Raw genomic sequence first — 21,999 nt, forward strand, 5'->3', positions numbered from 1 at the left:
AAAGCAGAATCCCTATTTTTTGAAGGGCTTCAAAAACAGGTTTCAATAAAAAAGGTTAAAAAATATCCAATGTAACCCAAAGATAGTATTTTCCATTTAAAGAAATTAATTTCCTGTGGGATGTATCTGTCAAAACATCACTTTTTTTCAAAGAAAGCTAAGGTCACGGCTACCTTATAAACTCAAATGTATTAGAGGCACGGGGGAATGGCTGCCTACGTGCTGTAACAGCACTGATGGAAAGTCCTGCAAACTTTCAACTCTAATCTTGGATGTTAGGAAAAGCAGTCTGAAGCTGGGTTCCTGATTCAATTAAACCTAAGTCCCAGGATCAAGTACCCTTGGTTACTGGTGAATGTCAAGTACAGTTCAACACCGCTGTTGAACAGACAGCCTCTAACTATAGAGGAGTATGGAGAGTATAATCCAAAGAATCATCCAGCATCCTTGCGATGAAGAACAGGGCTGAGCCAGGAAAAGAAATCCGGTCCTCAGACCCTGAGCCCAAGGCTGTGGAGATGGTGGAGCTCCCCTAGCTGCTGGAAAGGATTGCCACTGCTGCATCGGTGGTGACAACTGGATAGGAGAGGTATCTGACAGCAGGTTGACATCAGCTCTGACCAACCATCAGGAACATGTCCAATAGTATCCTGTGACCAGTTGGGCCAAGGATTCCTACGGCTTATGTCCCAGGCCCGACAAGTTGCAGGTTAACCCCAATTCCGCATTTAATTGCTCCAAAACCATTGCTCCCCACTTCCATGAACTATCATTCTGAAAAAGGAAAACCTATTTCAGCAGTCAGAGTTTGAGAAAAAGAGACCAGGAGCAACTCACTCAATATCCTAGTCCTGTAAGTCAGCAGCTTTCTGGACGATGAGAAGGATTATGCCACCAACTTTGGGGCTGACAAAGCATATTGTAGTTGAGTGTCTGGTTGACACTCTTGTGAGTGTCAACCAGAATGCACTGGTCTTGCATGTGCAGGGAGGAAGCCAGAAAGGTAAATCATCTTTTCCAGAGATATGACCCTTGCAGGCCTGTTGCCCAGGCAAGGGTAAACAGTTACCCTTATGGTACAAAGTTGTACCAAAGCCAGCGAATGCAGCTTCTCACCAGTACCACCTAAATATTTATGGCCTCTAACACCATAGAGGCCTTAGTCTCTGACAGCCATCGAAACCTAGAGCATGGGTCAGATCTGTCCAATATAGGGCACTGCTCTTCTTCCCAGAAGGTTACTATATATTTTGTGTGGACTGCAGAACCTCAGAGTTGCTGAGCTAAATTTCCCATGGAGACAATCTCTCCTTGGGTCAAAAACAAAGATCACAGATTTCCTGTTCCTTTAGTTAGCACTGCCTGTCTTTTGGGGTGTAAAATGAGACTCTTGAAAGCATGGAAAAGGTAGATGGAATGACCACCAGATGCCAGAGTATCTTTTCCTCATGGTAGGTAGGCAAACTTGATAAAGCTTGTAGATGCCAGCTCTTCGTTTGGGAACGCACATATTGCTAACAACAGAGATCTCGGGAGTAATGCCCACTAAACTTCCCCAATCGGGGGATACTCAGCAAATGAAAAGTTAAGTGCTTCCCAAGCTGTTCAACCCACGAAACAAAACAGGAAAGATCAATTAAAAGCAACAACATCAGAATGAAAGTACTACAGAGAGGTTGGGCGGCAGTTTGTCTGGAACAGGAACAAGAAGCTCCTCTCTCACGTAGGCTGAGAGGAGCGGACGGATACACGCTCAGAAATGCTCTTTTTCAAACTTACCAACCTTCACATGAAATAACCATAGGCAAAGAGGTGTCTAACCATAATTAAGGGCTAAACTCCTCTTGATAGCAAGACGCATCAAGGTTTCATCCAACTACCCCAAAATTACTGGAACCGTCTTACTCAAAAATAGATCAAAGATAGAAGAATCTATTAGCTTTTATAAACCACTCCTAAGCACAATCCAATACTTTTTCTGCAAAAATCTGGAAAGAGAAGCACATAATCTGACAGATAAAGTATCTTCTCCTATGTGTTATTCAAAAGAAAATGAATAGGTACTGCACATAACTGATTTCTACCACAGGACCTATTTTCAAAGGATGTCTAGGAGGCAAAAAAAAAAAAAAAGTCTTACAACTTCAGATTAAAATGAGATCTAGCAATTCGCAATTTTTAGACTCAAGAACTGAAGGAAATGTAAAAGAAGGGGATCAATACAACTTTGTTTTCTAAATAATCCTCATTTCTGGCCTCCTATGGACTGAAAAATCTCTTAAATAGCTTTAATTTCCCTAAAAGGACTTCAACTGAAAATTTCACAAACCCCAAAGAGCCTGAAAGCCCTAAATAACATTAAGGAAAAGCACCAATTTGGAAAATTCAAGGCAGCAGAAGTATCGCTTTCAAAAAGTATCACCACTGAAAAATAAAACCTGGGACAGCAACACAACAGAATCATTTCCACAAACCAAGTTATAGGATAGAGAATACCTAATTTGGATTACTTTATAGACGTAGCAGATAAATATTTCTTTTGCCACATCTTTAATGTGAGGAATGTAAGTTTGAGAAAAACTAATAAAAAGGCAATATTTTAAAGAAGTTTTAAAACAGAGTGGCTGCCATTAACTGTAATGTTAAACTAACTTAACTGTAATTTACTTACAACTGGCTCACAGTGGTGCCTAGAATTTTACAAATTTTTACTGCTTAAAGCTCCATGGAAAGCTTAATGTCTCAGATACCATTATAAAATGACTATAAAAAGGGTGATTCGCCATACTTTACTATTGGTAAATGCTATCAAAGCAGACCCGTGTATTTATAAGGAAAATACATTTTGCAATTTCAAATTCAATACAGCAATGCATCTGCAGATTATTTACAAAAGCCAAGTTTTTAAAGGCGGTCCAGAAGATTTGCTATGCATGCGATATTTCTTCAGAGGCCCACTAATAAAAATAAGAGGAGTTCTCCAAGGTGGTAGAATAATCAGAAGAAAGTCTGTATTTAAGCCACTGCTCCTCCTCACTTACAAGCACTTACAGTGATAAAAAATATACATACCTATGCCTCAAATAACACAAAAAGCACATAACTGCACTTCTTAAGTCCTGCGTCCCATTTCGGGCTCCCAGGGCAAGAGACTGAAATAGCGGACAAAGTCCCCTGCAGGACTGTAAAGACGGTTAGAGGGCTGGAGCACACGACAGATGAGGAGAGGTTGAGAGAACAGGGTTTTTTCAGTCTTAAGAAGAGAAGGCTAATGAGAAATCTTATCGCTATCTGTCTTAGTGGGAGGATACAGAGAAGATGGAAGCACACTTTGCTTGGAAGAGCACAGCGGTAGGAAGAAGGGCAATCGACACAAGTTGGGAACACCTGAAATTTCAATTAGACACAATGAAAAAATTCTTCATATTGAGTGTGGTGAAAGACTGGCAAAGGTTTCCCAGAGAGACTGTGGAATCTCCATCCTTGGGGATGCTTGAGTGGACAAGGCCCTGCACCACCTCACCTACTTGGATCTGCCTTGAGCAGGAGGTTGCACTAGATGACCAGAAAAAATCCCTTCTGGCCCTAAATCATTCTATGTCTCTGTAACAAATAATCAAAATAAATTGTAAGTTGTGTCCAAGTTTATCTTATTCTCAATGCTATAGTAAAACAACGAACTTTATTAAAATCTTTATTAAAACAATGCTTAGGCTTTTCCAGTATCCACTGTGTCTCTACGACACTCTCTCACACACACATACACATGCAAAATTAAAAAGCAAACAGAAATTTACAATAACCACCATGATGAAGATTCAAAATTCCCTCTGTATCTAGCTCCACTTAAGCTCTGCTGCAAAGTAGACTCAAAGATAAAAATCACTTAAGTTGACAGTATGGTTGGTATGCTCTTACCATGCCAAATGGACACAAATAGCATTGAATTAAATATTATCGATCTGTGTCTCCTGAGCGTACCTCAGACAGTTATACAAAATTGCTCATTTAGTAGTACTACGGACTGAACATTGTAGCAAACTCATCGCCTTGGAGTATATAGGTAACCAGAGCACGCAGGAGTGAAATCACAGAGCAAAAAAGAGAAAAAAGCCTAACTCAGCTTGCCTATTTTCTAAGATAAGCCTTTGGATGTCAGTTAAAGCAAAACCCTTGGAGCAGCGAGTGCCAATACACCCGTTCATTCTCAGCTCAAAGTGGAACCTGATACGTAACAAAATTGTAAGATCTAGAATTTCAAATTCATTGAAAAAATTGCACAGATAAACAGAAGTACAGATTGCCGAAGTCAGGTTTGACCTTGCAGAATACATTAACTGAAATAAACCTCCAAATGTTTCAGTGAACTCCCACTGTGATTAAAAACTTGCTATTCCACAGGGGTCAGATGCTCAAACCTCTTTAGGGACTTGGGCCTCAGCTCCCAAAGCATAAAAATGTTTATTATTAGCACCACGTGCATCAGCGCGGAATGAAACAGTTGACTCCCAGTTCCCAGTGCAATTGTTCATATCTGGCAGTTTAAGACACTACGTTTTAATTTGCACAATCAAGCAACTTTCAACCGGGGCCTCTAAGCCAATGAACGCATAACTACCAGATGCTATTTAAAATATATGAAAAAAAGAAAACCTAATTTTTTTGGAGTACACCTTTATTTCATGTTTCTTTAGCAAGAGATTGTATATAACGTAAACTGCTTCATATTGAAAACCTGAATGACAGTCAAATGACCTAGTTATTTCCCTAAGACAAAATTTTATCTTTGATAATATCTTGATTAGCTCATGTGTGCTTGGCTATCCACAACCATACCACAGCATGCTACCTGAAACCTACTGCTTAAAAAGACCGGGGATTATATTTTAAAAAAAGGTTTCTATGTTAAAATTGCTGATTTTTTTCTCTGCTACGCAACACTCCACCTCTTGCATCCTTCTAAAATTTATTTTCAGTAATGTATTTCTCAGTTCCTTTGCGAATAAATAAAGGTGGAAGCATCCTCACCACCAAAAACAAATTAGGAAATGTTCATAAATAAAATTTACACTAATGAAAAACAAATTTAAATGATTAATGATCACACTTCACTTACAGCAGTAGCCTTAGTCATGTTTTAAGTTTTCAGCTTGATTATTACTGTGGTTCTTTACTATTAAAACTAATTATACGCAGTTATTAAGGCTCTTAAATAACCGTTACTATTGCAACAACTGTTGATGCTAAGAAGCTGCATGGAATTGTAAAGCTCCCTCCAACCAAAGTATCTCTAAAGAAACCTTTCCTGATGTACAAAAGTGCCACAACATGCAACATTTTCATAACCAGAGGTTCATAACTATGATCATGATGAAACTCTTAAAAGCTGCACTGCCAAATGGTTAGAAAAGGAAATTTCAATAACAATTATCAATGGTTTCCCGCCAAGACCAGACAGCCTATCAAATGATATAACCCAAGGCTCTGTAAAATAGCTAATATTTTTAATATTTTGATTAGCTATTTAGATGATGAACCAAAAAAAAAAATCCATAAAATTTGTGCGTTTGGAATTCAGAATTCAGAAAATTAATAAACCGGGGCAACCTACCAAGGTCAATTAGATGAAATTCAATGAAGAAAAGCTCCAAATATCAGGAAGAAATCAAGAAATTCATAAATGGAAGTTGGGAATAATTGCCTAACAGAGATCATCTGTGCTGGCTGCCGCCAATCACCTTGTCCTTCGTGGGCCTGGAAGTGACTTCCATGAAGATTGCACCATAACCTCCCTCAGGACTAGGGGCAAATCATGGGACCTCCCCTCATCATGGTCATTGCAACCTTTCAAAGACGGTAAGAATCAGTCTCATGATAATCCAGAGCAGCTCCCTCAGCATCCATGGACACAGCCCATTCAGTTCCAGGGACTTCCGTGCACTGAGTTTACTGAAGTGGTCTCTGACTTCTTCTACCAATGTTAATACTTCTCTCTCCCAAATGCTTCCATTAGGCACAGAGGTTTGACAGGCCTGAGAGCAGATGCTGCTAGGAAAGATCAAGGCAAATAAGGCTTCGACCATCTCAATTTTCTCCAGTTCAGTGTCTTTGATTACAAAGTTTCCTACTCCCTCAGCAGCGGGTTCGTATTTCCCTTTATTGTCCTTTTGTTGCCAAGGTACCAATACAAGCCCTTAGTTTCCTTGCCAGTTCCAACTCCAGTTGAGTTTTGGTCTTCCTAATCGCATCCTTGCACACCAAGTGAGCCCTCCAAATTCCTACTGGGCAGTTTGTTCCCACTACCACCTTCCATACATTTACTCTTTGCATTTGAGCTCTGTCAGTTCAGCCAAACCAGTCTGATGCTGTGTCTTGCTAGAAGAGTTGGAGGTACCCTGTTGACCACTAGAAAACTTTGTTTTGAGAAGGTTGTTCTTCAAAGTCAATCAGCTCTCCTGGACCCTCTGCAACCTGACAATCCTGCCTGCCTACCAGTTCTTCACACTCCTCCCCTGAAGCCCAGAGTCATTATTCTGCCACCTGCTTTCTCATTTCCCTCAGAATATTTAACTCCACCATCTCGGGGTCACTGGAACCAAGGCTGCCATCACACTTCACATCCCCAATCAGATCTTCATTGTTTGCAAGCAGCAGCTCCAGCAACACACATGCCAGACCAAGCCATCCAGCACCTGTACACTGAAAGCATCCCTAACACACTCCAGCAATCTCCTTGCCTGCAACTGGAAGACTTATTCCAGGTCTTTAAGGAAGATTTCATCCACCTTTTTTTTTTGGATCCTCCTTCTCTATTGTTCTCCCACTACTCTTCAGGCTTTGGCCTCCATTCTGCAAGGTACCAAGTTCAAAGTCCTCCTCTCTAGACTAGCAAGTCTGCTCTTACCTCACTTCTTCAGGAGGGTGAGAAGAGGCAGCCAGAACTAGAGGGGAAAAGACTGTCCATTACGAGAGCAGCAAGAGTTATGCCAAACTGAACTAAATACAAAACTGAAGCATAATTAACATCTTGATGACTCCTCTAGCCAGGCACTTCTGTGCTTCCTATGAAAAATCCCTTCAGCCATCGGAACATTGTTAAATCTTTGTATATTCTTCTAAAAAAAGGAAGAACACTTCCATGTGACCAAATTCTCTGAAATGAGTTTGAACATAATTGAGTCAAAATCAACAGAATATTCTGAGGAGTAATCATCTCTTGCGGGTACTGATCACAACCCTGTGGAATCTGACATTTCTTAACCTAAGAGTCTGAAGGAGTCAGGTATCAAGTATCAATATAAAGACACAAATCTTAGAGCACTCTGCCACAAACACAGCACTGCAGAAACTCTGAAAGATGCTTAGCACAGATACATTGATCCACAAGTCAGAATGCATAGAAGCTCCTTGAAGAAAATATGAATTTTGTTTAAAAATATTTAGAAAACACGAAGGGAAGCGTAAGTTGAAAATATTAGCCACCTTAATACTACATGTGCTCCATCTGTTCAAATCCTGTGTTAAAACAACAAATCCTGGTTTTTAAGCTGATACCAGATGCCATTTACCAGATGCTAAAAAACAAGACAGCGTGTTCTTAATTCAAATTATCTCAATACACATATAATCTCAATGATACTCTAAATTAAATTAGTCCATAGCTTCTTTTCAATTGAAAAGGCACGGCAGTAACCTTTCTCAGAAGACAGTCTATTTTCCTAATAATTTTCTTTTTGTCACAAGTGTACAAAGGTTGAATTGAATAGCATGGTATGCCCTCTTTAGCTCCTGCCCCTCCAAAAGTATAAGAGAAACTATCACACTTTACAATACTTTCACAAATGAAACACCGAAAATCTCATCACTTGAAGCCCTGAATATTTCAATGGATAGAACAGTGGAAAATGTACTTACCATACGGGAAGAAGTTGAAGGAGCAACCTGACACTTCTCATCATTTATGGACTATTTTTGCGTCTGCACGGGGTTCTAAATAATTGACTTTTTATGGCAGTCAATGTTATCCGTACACTTAAATTTGAAACCTTTTTTTTGTGTGATGATTTCATAAAGTATTAACCAAATACTGTAATTCTTCCCAACACAGATGATGGCTTGTTTAAAAAGTATGAAAAACTGATTTATTCTTTTTCTTTACTGTTTCTACCATATACCCAATTATATTTTAAAAATAAAAATAAAGCTTTGACCTCCCTACACTGAAAACATTTTTATGAACTTTTCTTTGGTTACTTAGGAAGACTGAATCTCTCGTAAATTCTAAGCATGAGAACTCATTTTTCCATTTTATTGCATTGATAGAAACAAATATTGGTTTCTATTTATTTCTAATAAACTAAATAATATATCCCTTCCCTTTTAAATAACATTTATTTATAAAATTTTATTTATAGCAAAATGATCCAAACTGTGTTCTCTGAAATCTACATTCCTCTCACATACTGTCACAGAAAGCTAGCCAAAGAGCTCACGGAATAGAGCTCAGAGTAGCTTGAAGATGGTAGACACCTAAGAGATCACCTCATCTTCCCATACAAAAGACCTTTGCAAAAATACCTTCTCTAGTAAGGAATACAAGCAAAAACATAGCTAGTATTTTTGCAAACAAATAGATTTTATCTCTTGCCTGCATTTAGATTGAATTCTGAAGCAAAACAAAGCTTACAGAGTTAAGCTGTCTATCAGTCTTTCTGAAATAAACTTTGCTTGCCAGCTTCAAATTACTCTGGCAGAAGGACAGATGTCTCAGAAATATAAACGTTTTCAAAATTTCCTGAAAATTAAAGTTAGTAGAAGTGAGACAAGAATTTTTTTTTTTTTTTTACTGGCTGAAATCTAAATGAGATGAGGATGAGAAAGATTGACTGCAGTTGGGACATAAAATCTAAAATACAATTTATAAGTTTCTTCAATAATGTTTATACACATGCACAATTCCTAGCCTTACATTACAGTAGTTTGAGTTCTGGTTACAAAGAAAACACTCCTAAAAAATCTCAGAAACACAGAAACTAACAATTGCACTGAATTTAACAGAAAAAATTCATGAACTGTCCTACCAGTTTTTTTAGGTACTGACTTACATGTCAGCCACGATCATTTTGGTAGCAAAATTCACTTTAAATACAGAACAGAGTGGATGTTAACAGTGTTGCTCAGCAACAAAAATGAATGAGGATGTATTTTTACACCCTGATAAAACTATTACAGCTATGCATTCAATTCCAGCATAAGAATTCAACTATGCTATCAAAGAATATTTACATCTTTCTAAAACAGAGAAACTGTCTGAGTGAGCTCTGGTTAAATATTGACATTTTTGCATAAGTGAAATACTTTTTGAAACGCTGCCTGGGGAACACGGTCGGAGCCAGGCACTAGGAAACTCATTTATATTTCAAGTCTTGCCTTTGAATAACCATGTACAGCTTTATGCAGTTTTAATAATTAGTAATGAAGAACCATTTCAGTTCACTAGATAAAAGTACAATTAAAAGTACAAAAAGGCATCTCTAAAGATAAATCATGATTTTATTGCCACTCTTCTTTCACTTCATGCCACCTACAATCACGCCGATTTCAGCGTGATTTGAGTGAAAAAGACAGATCTCCTGAAGGATGCCGCGTATGAACACCCGAGTTGGCGGGCTGCTGGCTGCACACAACTTTTCCCTAATGACAATCATAGAAAAGTGTATTTTTTGGCAGGCCTCGCACAAGAATTTTTATGGAAATTATGAAATTTACAGGAACATAATTCGTTTATTTTAACTAAAACTGAATGTATATGAGATCTTCTTAATGTAATTCCTTATTAACAATAATGACGCAATATTTTATTGCATTTAGAATGATTTGGAGGGGGCTACCTTTAGGATTTTCATGACTAAGTCATCACGGAAGTCCTTTTCAAGCCTTCAAAAGGCTGCCTAAAATTAGTTATATTAATAAATCTGTAAAGATTTGGAGATAAATATTTCTAATATGATTTGATTTGTTCAAATATAATTAAACATATGAAAGCTCTATAAATTGTTTCACGTATTACTTTATGGGTCTGATTCACTAACACAGTGTGAGGAAGAATAGAAAAATTTGACCCTGTAAAACTACTATTCATCAGTCCTCACTACACTTTCCTCAGTTCCCTAAAAGCTGTGAAAAACATACAGGGCTTGAGCAGGCTCAATGACTCGGAGAAAGCCATTACAGTAAAACCCAAACATCATCTAAATAATATAGAGCACAATTAACCTTAAACAGTCTATAATTATGATAAGCTTCATAGTTCTAATTACTTTTCTTTTCAGTAACACTGCTATACACTGAGTTGAATTATAAAATAAAATGTGTCACAGGGCACCTATTTATGTATTTTTAAAGGAAGTACTTATGAAAGGATATAATTTTCCAGCAAATATCCAGCTTGCTGTTAATCTCCAGACCTTTCGCCTGTTGCCTTTCTTCTTCCAGTTGCTTTGCGTCCGCAAACTGTGTCCCATCCGCAGGGGATTCTGGGAAGCTCTCAAAATTGAACTTGTCCACTTGGATAGCCATACTGTAGTGCAAGGAAAAGAAAGAAAGAAGAAGAATTTTCACTGTAACAACTTTAAAGGTATGACTTCTGCAGTAAACTCTGTAGACCACTGTGAAACCAATCACTACGAGATGGCAGCAGGTTGGTCTCAGCGGGTTCTATGCTATACAGTAACGACACTATGATTTGCCATATGAGTTACGCTACCAAAAACGGGAGCCAAAGCCTATTCAAGATGGCAAGATAAACAAGGTTCAGCCAACATTTTAATGCCTCAGTGAGCAGTGCACAAGATATTTGTTTTGCAATTGGAACCAGTTGACCTCTCTGTGGCTCTACACAGATTCATCTGCTTTTACTCTTGGCACGTAAATACTCCTGGTGTGCTTTATTAATCCAAAGACCTGCAGGAAAGAACAACAAAACTGGGCCAAACCCTGATGCTCTTTAAAAAAGAGCCTGCTAGGTAAAGCATTTCAATAATGCCAACTTAGGTACAACTAAAGTAAAACACCTTGTACAAAAGTGTGTCCTGGAGTGAAAATTAACACACTGATAAAGCAACGTGCGCTTCATCACTTGTACAAGCAGATTTCCTAAATTTTCCTTTAAAATTTTACTTACAAAACTAGGTAGGAAAGAAAACATTACCACAGTGGTAGGGCCCAAATGCTCATACTTAATTACTTTTCGAAAACTCTTGCAGCCCTCTTAACGCATTTTAATGAATTACAGGCAGTATGAATTTCAATACCATAGGATATTTCATCATTAGCAAACAGTTAAGCAATTGCTTTATTAAATATATGGTGAGACATAAAAGCAAAATAAATTAAAAATGGTATAATGTGTACTAAATACTTGTATCTTAAACTAGAATCACTAATTAAATCTAACATAAAAGGAAATTCAGACTAGCTATCATCACACGAAATGTGGCTACACGTACTACGCCGCCAACACAGTTCTAATTTCTTGAATTGGCTGAAATAGGGCAGCAATTAACGAAGCACAAAAATGCATTGCTTTTGAGATTACTTTGCACTTAGGGAAAACAGAAGACCAAGCAACCAGCACTGAAAACCATTCATGGTGGAGAGCAACTACAGCCGAAGAGGAGGTACGGGAAGGGCATTTCACATCATGCGGTGGGGTTACTACTACTCCTTTTCTCTAGTTCCACCTATATCAGAGGGAGACATTTTCCACAGGTGTTCCCAAAAGGAAAACACTGGTCATTGAAGTAAACAAGAAAGTGCTTTAAAATCCCACCAAACTAGAACAGATGTTCCATAATTAGCATTCATTTAAGAAAACGGTGACCCTAACAGAGGAAAAGGAAGCAAGGCAATTACAAGAGCAAGGAATAATCCAGAGTTTCTAAAGTTTGCTGTGGAAAGATAAATTTGAATAGTCTGTTAATGCTTCACCCTGAGCAAAAAGCAACATCTCAGGCGAAGCTCTTAATGTTCCATGACTACCTTCATCATTAAAAGGGACAAATAGCGCACTGAGATGACAGGGTCGCTGTTTCTACAAGCTGCCTCCTCTGCAGACTGCATCTTTGCCTCTGCAGACTGCATCTTTGCTGATCTTCACATTTAACAATCAAAGAAAGCCAGTGGAATTAATCTATCCCTCTCTAAGGGCTGTTTTTGCTTTCATTTTTTTGTTGCTCCAGCAAGAGATCATCAAGAATTCTTTATTGCAAAGACCATCCAGCGCAGGGCATATAAAAAAGCTAAAATGAACCATCAAAAGTGCATCGCTGGAACTGCAGGAATCGTGTCAGAAATAAAGAATGCAATGAAAAACACCTAAATATAATCTGTATAGTGGATTAAAAAAAAAAACAGGCAAGAAACAGGTGAGATGACTTTAACATCAGTTCTTACTGGCATATAAATATGACTTCATTCGGCGAATGCCGTTGAGTTTCCTGGGTTTTGTACAGGCAACACATGTGGAAGATGATAGAGACGCAACTGGAACATCACTACCATTTCTACCTTTGTTTCTGAGATTATTCTGTGGTAAAGGACCAGATGCAAACCCATGCTTGAGTTCCAAAATATATACAGTATTGCTTAAAGTCTAACATAAATACTCATCGTTAGTTACCTAAATTCATATTTCAACAACAAATTATTTTCACTTCTGAACACTCAAACACATTCAGAACCCATCTTCCAGCAGACCTGGTAAATCGCTCATTTATTTAGCGTGCCACACTCTTCTCAGTGAATGATACATTCTAGCCTAACAACATTTAACGTTTAATTGAAGGTATTCACACTGCATTCTTCCTTTAATGGATCATTACTGGCAATATGGTAAATTTTTTCTGCACTGGAAATTAAATATGCATGCAAGCACTTTTTTCCCAATAGTCCACAACAGATCCACATCAGCTTCAAGGAACGCAGTTAGATTTTTTTCTTGAAAACTGCTCATTCATGGTATACCTCTGTTTGAAATAACTTTTAATAAGCTCAAAGGTAAGGAAGAGTTAAGTAAATAGTGCTCCTTGGTAGCTCTGCCCCTTCCTTCATCTACTGGTCAGAACTTCTACTCATTTTCCAATTTTTCTAATCTTCTTTTATTTTTATATGGTGTAGACTGTACTTAGCCCAGCGACACCTCATACTACATGAAAAGATATATATATATATATATATATATATATATATAAAAGTAAAATTCCCAACAGCATATTTGTCTGCTAGAAAGTGAAGAGGTCTGCAAAAAAAAAAAAGAACTATGGAGAGAAAAACACCACACAGCACAACTAGTAACACAATCTTACAAATACAGTTGTAGGCAGAAGGTGGGGAAGTAAGTGAGAAATATCAAATTTTACAAGACTACAGTTACGCTCAAGGTAAAGCGGAGTAAAATTAAATTTTAGCTCTTAAACATATATGCCTTTCACACTCAGTGTTCTGCTGCTGCTGCTAAAAATGTATTCATTTGAGTTTTGTCTCTGTTTTGTGTCAATAATGTTTCTTCAGGATTTATTCCTCAGCCTCTGCAACGTGCAGTAAATTGGAAGGCTTCCCACAAAAATCACAACAAAAAATAAGCACGTTAACCTAAGCCAGGCACTCATCACTACTAATTTACACCTATACCAGCACAGCTGCTTCACTTCGCTTTCAGTATGATGATTTCTCCCATCTCAAAAGATGCATTTGCCAGCGAGGGATTAACCAGCGGATGAACGAATGCCCGAAACTGGCTGACTCAAAGAGAAAAGAGCCGGACATTGGCTTACAACTGCTACACAGAAAAGGATTTTTCAAATTTCAAGTGACCCACAGAGATCATGCAGGCGTTCTCCTAAAAAGAAAGAGAAGACAGTGAAAGGCGATACCTGGACCATCGCCCAACTTAAAACCCAAGAGCTGAAACGTACACTGGCTTCAGGAAAAGGGACTAGAATTTCATTTTAACCCACTTTTACCTTGCAGGTAGCTCTCCAGATTTCCTCCAAGGAGAGTTCTAAACAAATCATGAGATATTTGTACAAAACCACTGCATCGCGTAAAAATGTTTAATAGCCAACACTGCAAACGGAAAACAGGTTTTGTTTCTCTCTGGCTAACCCAGCTTGTGCAGGAGCAGGGATAAAGCGGCACGAGTTTTCACGAATAATGAAACAATCGTGTTTTGAAACTACTGGGTTTTGTCAGGAAACAAGGCCGAGCCACTGCGACAGCTACTCAGGCAACTGAATATCGTTACAGGGATGCAAATTATTCAAAGACAAATTAACTGAACGAAAAGGTCAGCTCACTGGCGATGCCGATGGTATGTCTGCACGGTACCGCCTCACGTCCCCTCTCGGGATGACTTACGGGGGGGAACCCAAATCTTCCATGGGTGGAGCAGGCATTTCAACGACAGTTATCTAAAGCATTGCTAAAGGAACAAAACAGAATTATTAAAGACACTGGACAGTTCAATCCACTACTTCTGAGAAAATGAGTTACAACTTTACTGGAAATATTATTCTGTGATAATGATAAAACACACAGCAGAAAGGACTTTAAACAGAGAGAAAAAACCTCCCTGTAAATAGGCACCGTGACTAATCCTGAGTGTTTCCTACAACCCTCTTGGCTAAAGCAGCGCCAGCTAAAACTCTGCCACTCCAACGGTTGCCGAGGAGGGGCAAGGAGGAGATGAAAGCAAGAGGTGATGAGTCCCGCCGTCCTGTGAGCTCCTGCCTCTCGCCCCGAGCCCTCGGCGGTGGCGTGAGAAGGGGCAGGTCCCAGGCGCTCCTTGTCCTTCCCGCGCTTTCCACGGCCTCGGTTCCCCTGAGAGCGCACGATGTGAAAAGCAGCGGGACCCGCTCGCCAAACAGGGTTAAAAGCAGACACGGAATGAAAAGGAAAGCAGCAGTCTGCTCATCATAACCCGATTTCATCCTTCGTTGTGGAAATAAAATACTGCAGCTTAGGGTTGAAGAATAAAAATCTAGAGAAGGTCCTTATTCAGTTATCTATACCACGATATGATGTAACAGGGACCCAAAAACCTCTTCCTCGTGGCTAACTACCTATTTAAATACTATCAGCCACGGAGGAGCTGGCGAGCTGTTTGCATAATGAAGCTGAAAGGAGACAGTTTGAGACTTTATTCAATATTATGCTTCCTGCTCTTTCTCCTCTTTTATGAAGGAGACAACAGGGACGTAGAAGCAGACCACGTTAATACGACTTATGTTTATGTTTATGAATAGGCCCTGCACAGTCAATGACTTTAAATAAATTTCAGGAGAAGCTAGAAGTGAGGATGATACTCGTTTCCACTTTTAAGGGGTAAAAACTGCACAGAACATTAAAAGGCCTAAAGACAAGCCAACATTAAAAAAAATTCAGCGGATCCTTCCACTGTACAATCTCAGTAAAATCATCTTTCTAACATAATGTTCAAGAATACATAGTTCACCCCAAATATAAGTTATGCAGCTGATATTACCAAAAAAAAAGCACAGCAATCACATCCCAGTGCGCAATAATTCACAGGCTAAAAGAGACCTCAAGAATCAAATCTCTCATGAGATTAATACATACCACTAGACAAAAACGAGGAAGAAAAATAATACAAATTAACTTTATCTCCTGCTTATTTCTAATTATTTCACTGCTTTAGAACTGCAATCTATATTGCATACATTCCAATAAAGTAAAAAATAAGGAGCTCAAGTGACCCATAAGTAACGATATCTCTTCCAGGCCTAAAACTGACTTCATAAAGGAAAAGGATTGCTCTAGTATCTGAACTATGCAGAACAAAAGATGAATTTTTCCATTAATCTTTGAAAGGTCAATTAAAATTTTAAAAAATTCATTTAGAACTTAATTATTTATTTAAAATAACTGAAGCGAAGATAAAGTCAAACTATAGCGTTGAAGTCTGTAAAATTCAACAGCATTTACTTATCCAATCCAAAATATTTCAGATGATAAAAACTTAAAATAGGAAAGAATAGTTCCACCGTATATAAGGTAATATTTGAAAATGGAACACTGTTAAAAGAATGTTAGCTACATAAACCTCCTGTTTAAACGCCATTGTACTTGGCCTGCTGAGAATCTGGCTTTTTAATTCCTAAACCCAGATCTGAAAATCACCAGCTGGAAATGAAGAGGTATAACAATTAGCTCCAACTTACCTCTTTTTTCACTTGCCCATTTAAATAATTTTGACTTTTATGGTCATCACCATACTGCAAAACTGTTAGCTACTTATTGAAATAAGAAATTTAACATAATAATGATGGTAATAGCATACTCCATAAACACAACACCTTCTGTAGGGGGCATGAGAGCCTAACAATCAACAGTCAGTCACTCCATTAAAATACCTGGGAAAGAATAATATCTGGTTCAGCACTATAATAATTGAAGATTGAGATGAATATCTTATTTTTATTCACCACAGTTGATCTAGATATGGATTGTCATCCTATAATGACAGGATGCCTACTGCCCTGCTGCACCTCCTACCCCTCTCTCAGTGGAACGCTAATAATCAGAGAAACAGGTTTGAAGATCTACATGTTTAGACTCAATTGCTCATTTGTATGATTAGGTACTGCTAGAAAGCATAAAAGAAAACTTGTAAATTAAGAAAAATGGAATTTTGTGCCATATTTTAAAAGCAAATCCAAAAAACTTCAGTCCACCATCACACCTAGCACTCTTTCCAGCTCTCTCAGTCTTCCCAGGAGAAGGAAGAAGCCTTTCTCTGGCCACCTCAAAAATGGATTCAAATAACTGGAATAAGGTAAGTATCATCTGTGTCGTGTTTAGAGCATATCTTCCCTTTAGTCTCAAGAGGAGGAGCGTGCTGCAGAAATGGATACGCAGACAGGAACCACGTGCTCAGGTGTCTCAACCCTTGTCTTGATATTGATTCTGCACATAGCTATCAGCATGGAACATGGGACAAAAATGCTAAGTGTCTCTGCTTTTGTAACCCTGTAAAGAAACCAGAAAGAGAGAGGGAAAGGAGCACTGTCATCAGGAATAACCATCGGATCACTTCACAGAAGAGCTTCTGTCTCTTCCCCACTCTGACAGTGGTAGCTGGTTCAGGGGCCCAGTGGCACCTGCGGTGCAAGCGTAGCAGAGCTGGGTCAGTGTAGGACCTGCGTAGGACACCAAGACACTCTGAGGGATCTCAACGATACGCTTGGAGCATCAACTCCAACTTCACACGATACGCTTGGAGCATCAACTCATTTTCTCTTCAGAGAAACGGCTTAAATTCCCAGTAAATCATACAATAGAAGGCAACGTGCTCCTCTTTTATGGGAATGGGAACCATAACATGCTGCACATCACTGAAAGGTCATCTTCAGAGATGACAGAGAAAATACTGAGATGACAGTCAAAACAAAACTCAGAGATAAAACCCAAGAGAGTGCTCAAAAAAGAAAAAAAAAAACAGACTACGCAACAGAGAAAGCATTCACACGAGAGAGGACATCTCAGGGATTAGATTAGAGGAAATGACATGCCACCGCGTTTACATACATGTTTTCCATAAGCAAGTAATTCAAAAGTTTTGGGGTAAAATGATAGGACACATGAACACTCATTGTGCAAATGTATGTATTTGCACAATATCCATATGTCATGGATAATGACTTCAACAAAAAACTAGACACTACACTCTAGTAAATTATTCATTTACCTTCTCTTACTTGCTCTCTTCCTTCTTTATGTACAAAGATAACATTTGCCCTTTTTCCCAGAGCTCTCCAGTAAAAGTTCAGCTTGAGATTATTTACTATGATAACCAAATGCCTTTCCAAATCACTGTTCCCCTAAACCCTTCCTAGACCTGTAACTTGTATTCCTCTTCCGTAGGCACGATCTTCACATTGTCAAGATTTCTTAAAAAAACAACAAGAGTTTTTCAGAGTGTTCCTCAGTCAGTTCCTTGAAGATTCTTGTACACAAGTTCTCCAGTCCACTGCTTTTAAAGTATTTATTTTGCCACAGTCTTACTGATTCTTTTGGTATATAGAGACGCTATACAGATTTTATACTGATTCTCAAGCCCCAGAAGCAACAGAGTTGTCAGTGAAACCATACTGCAACCGTCCTGCCAAAGAGCAGTGTTGGAACAGTCAGGACGAAATCAGTTCAAGGAAACAAAGTGTCAGCAGAGTAGAGAAGGAGTTTTGAGCTAGAGAGCTTATTTCGTAGCTATAATCAAGTATAACGTTCACAAATGTGGGAAGGGGCATGAAGAAGCTTTCATCTGATTCCTTAAACTTTGATCAGAATAAGCAAGCTTCCCCATGAGGAGCTGTGCAGGCTCCGTAGCAATGAACTGCTCAGCACTACTAATAAAAATTATACACACCTCTCTCTCATATACACATATGAACTTTCCACCTAAAAAATATATTTTTCAATTGTAAAACAAGTTATTATTAGGGAATGGGCTAAACAGTAGGTTGTTTCATCAATATATAAGACTAATTATTATTAGGAAATGGGTTAAACCGTAGGTTTTTTTCATTAATATACAAGACACTAATTATGCACTGTTGAGTACAAAGTCATCAAAGAGTAGTTTCTATCTGCAATATCCTTCAAGTAGGCGTTTATACACGTTCTATCAGTTGGACTGTTCTCTTATGCAAATCCTTATGCTATCACAGAACTAGAGAAATCACTAAATCAAATCACCACCTTAATTGCTGCCTCTAATGTGAGTGATAATAAGCAGGGATGCTAATTTTGGCTTGCTATCACAAACAACATTAAAAGGAATAAAATAATAAAATATATATATACACTCAAACAATTATCATCTACAAGCTTTCAGGCTCTTCATCTCCAGTTCTTCTCTGCACTGAGGCAAACTACTACTCGACTCGTGTGTGTCGCAGACTACCTAACTCACCCATGCTCTGTGCCCGGTCCTTGCAATACTGCAAAGGTGCTTTTGTCCAGTCCTCAGCAGCTATTTCAGGAGTCTGAATGCTAGCTGGGATCAAAACATACTCTAGAAGGGAGATATGAGGGACTGTCCAGGGTTATGGAAGACATAGGAGCAGCAGTAGCAACACTTAACTTCTCCCCAAGGTGCTTTTCAACACTTTCCCTTTCTGAATATTGCCTAACCAGGCAAAAGAGAAGACATCTTCACCCCAGTTGGAGAACAATTCAATACAGTTTAGAACATTAAAATCAAATATTATTCCTAAAGTTGATAATCAGAATATCAGATATGGATTAATTACTCTAAGCACAAATAGCTTCTCGGAACTTAATTTTGCAAATGGAGAGAGGCAAACGGTTTCACAAACCTGGGACAGCCTCTGTACCTTTAAGCCAAATCACATTTTTTCTTCAAGCAATTCCCAATAAGTCACTCCCTTTTTAGCTGTTTATCTCCTTTTCTGCTCTATCTCTGTACACAATACAATTTTAATAGCAAATCTGTGACCTTCTGTCTCCTGGGAATTCCTATCCCACTGGCATACTTTAGACAGTCAGGCTTAGAAACCCTCGTTTAATCATTATTTCATTATCAGAAATGCCTTACACAGTTTATTGTGTATTTCACACATGCACATGTACTCAAATTAAAATGGAAGACCTAAAAAGGAAGTAATGCGATTTTCTTACTCAGTGGAACAGTATGGAAATGCAGAAAACAGAGAAAGCCATGTGGTTTTAATTGCCTTTGAAAAATGACCAGCTTACAAATATCACAAGAGTAATCTGTCAGCTTTCTTTTAAAAACACCAATAATTAAAAAAAAAAGTTAATTATTTGTATAAATAAGTTCTTGTGTACAAGGAATCAAAAGTAAATGAGTTTGTGTAGTTGCAGGCAGTACTGAGAACAGCAAGAGGTGATACAGAAGACAAAAAACAAGGCTTGTTTTGGTGAGCTTGTATTCAGGACAAGTAGCACAGACATAACCAACTGTCTAATGTCACCGGGTACTTGAAAATATCACTGTGCAGGAGTCAGGCCTGCCCAGATTCTCATATAATGCCAGATAAAAGACAAAAAAAAAAAAAAACTCCCCTTCACAATTACAGATGACTGGCTCTGCCCAGAAAAGGAGACGTAACATAAAACCACAAGAGGTAACGCAGGAAAGTTGACTTGAACATACATGTGATAGCCTAGAAAAGAAAGAATAAGGAGTACTGGTGTAAGAATACTCCTTGCTGATTTATAGTCTAGGTTTAAACAACCGCATGACAAAAACCTGTGTAAACCTACCTATACGTAGCTATTGCCTGTTAAACACCTATCTGTCGGCTCGTGCATCACTCCGTTAGTGGGTTTCAGGACATCCTCTTATTTCATACTACAGAGGTCAGGATCCTGAATATTCATAACTGAAGTCTCATCCTACTGAAGTCACTGTGCATTCAGAGGAATGTAAGTGACAGCTTAAATAAACTGATAGCGACTGCAATCTTGAGATGCACTAAGTGTGTGGCAACACTTTTCATCAGAAGACTGAGGATAAAAAAGGAGATACTGGTAAAGTTCTTCACGTGCCAGATGTACCAGGTATCTACTGGGCCTGACGCTCCTGGGCACGGCAGTGCTGCTGTGTGACGAGATGGGGTAAACACTGCTCTGGACTAATACAAAATATGTTCTTAAGATGCATTATTTATACAAGATAGAGCAGCCCATTACTTACACCTAAGGCTAGTTTCAAAAACACCTCAATGACTTGAGACAAACTGCATTTTTTAAGGTTACTTTGGTACTTACAAGCCTGAAGTCCAGGGGAAAAACAACAAAACTTCAGCTTCCAATTTCAAATGGGAAGCGTATGCTCTGCAGTCCTAAAATTAACATATCCTAAGTTTTGATCATTCACCTTTAGAATCTTAGTAATTTTTCTTTTACATACTCGCTTTATATGTCCTCTGCCATGAATAACGAACAATAAGGAATACAGAAGGTAATGCAAAGATGTAAGTGAAAACTGAATTCAGGAGAGGAAATATAACAAAATGGTTACATTCACGTCTCAGTCCAAACCTGGAAGATCAAATAAAGAAGCTAAAAGGACAAACTTAAAGTAGTAATGAGTATCAAATACAAAAGCACAAAAAAATTTAATGATTTGCAAGTGCATGGAATTTTCTAATAATTTTTGCTGCAAAAAAAAAAGAACTGCTTCTCCCTGTTCTCCAGCTCTGTCCCACAGTGGGGTTTCTTGGCGGCAGTGCTTCGTATCTCAAGCTTCTGAGAAAATAGTATCTAGAGCTACAGGACCTGCCCATCACCACAACCAGTGGCAAAGTAATGAGACAGCTTTGCCTTAATTCAGCGCATCAACTCTAACAGGAGGTATGCGGTATGTAACATGCTATGGGTGGGAATAATGCCATCTCTCAAGGAGGCAGATAGTAGACATACTTCTAGTAAGGAAATTGCATTATCAAGGAAAAGTTTCCAAGATATTCTTGGGAAGTGCAGGCAGAGTTTTAAGCAAGCTGCAGGAAAACACTAGAGTTCCCCTGGAATTCGGCAAATGCAAATTACTGAAGGATTAATTTTGTGGCCTGCAAGTGCCTGGCAGTAAGGCATGGCATCAAGAGCAAAATTCTGCATGGCCATACTTAAAACAAAAACATATCAAAAGCAAACCATATACAAAGAGAACAGACCTCATCCACGTAAAGGGGAGTCTAGATAGCAAATTTGATGTTTAGAGCATTCTCCCAACCCATTCTGCTATGCTTTTTTTCTCTCGGCGATATATTTTTTTAAGTTGAATGTTTTCCCTAGAAATAGGTATAGAAAGTATTTGATTATCAAAGTAAGAAGTTATGGGCTGAAACAAAGCCATAAGAAACACTGCAGCCTGTCAAAGGTGATAAGTACCTCTGATTACCCCTTACTGCACTCCCTCAGCTCAGCATTTCATTA

The 21,999-nt window shown here is 38.5% G+C and overlaps 1 protein-coding gene across 3 annotated transcripts in view; it reads right to left on the reverse strand.

Annotated features, from left to right (window-relative positions):
* The window catches only part of TRAPPC9 (trafficking protein particle complex subunit 9), a 483,858-nt gene that overhangs the window by 249,396 nt on the left and 212,463 nt on the right, over positions 1-21,999 (reverse strand). For all 3 annotated transcript variants that reach the window (XM_068933393.1, XM_068933395.1, XM_068933394.1), the window contains one exon: positions 10,426-10,579. In XM_068933393.1, the coding sequence (XP_068789494.1) occupies positions 10,426-10,579 (154 nt within the window). The remainder of the gene's footprint in view (positions 1-10,425; positions 10,580-21,999) is intronic.

Source organism: Struthio camelus, chromosome 2 (assembly GCF_040807025.1).
Source record: "Struthio camelus isolate bStrCam1 chromosome 2, bStrCam1.hap1, whole genome shotgun sequence".
Classification (NCBI taxonomy): domain Eukaryota; kingdom Metazoa; phylum Chordata; class Aves; order Struthioniformes; family Struthionidae; genus Struthio; species Struthio camelus.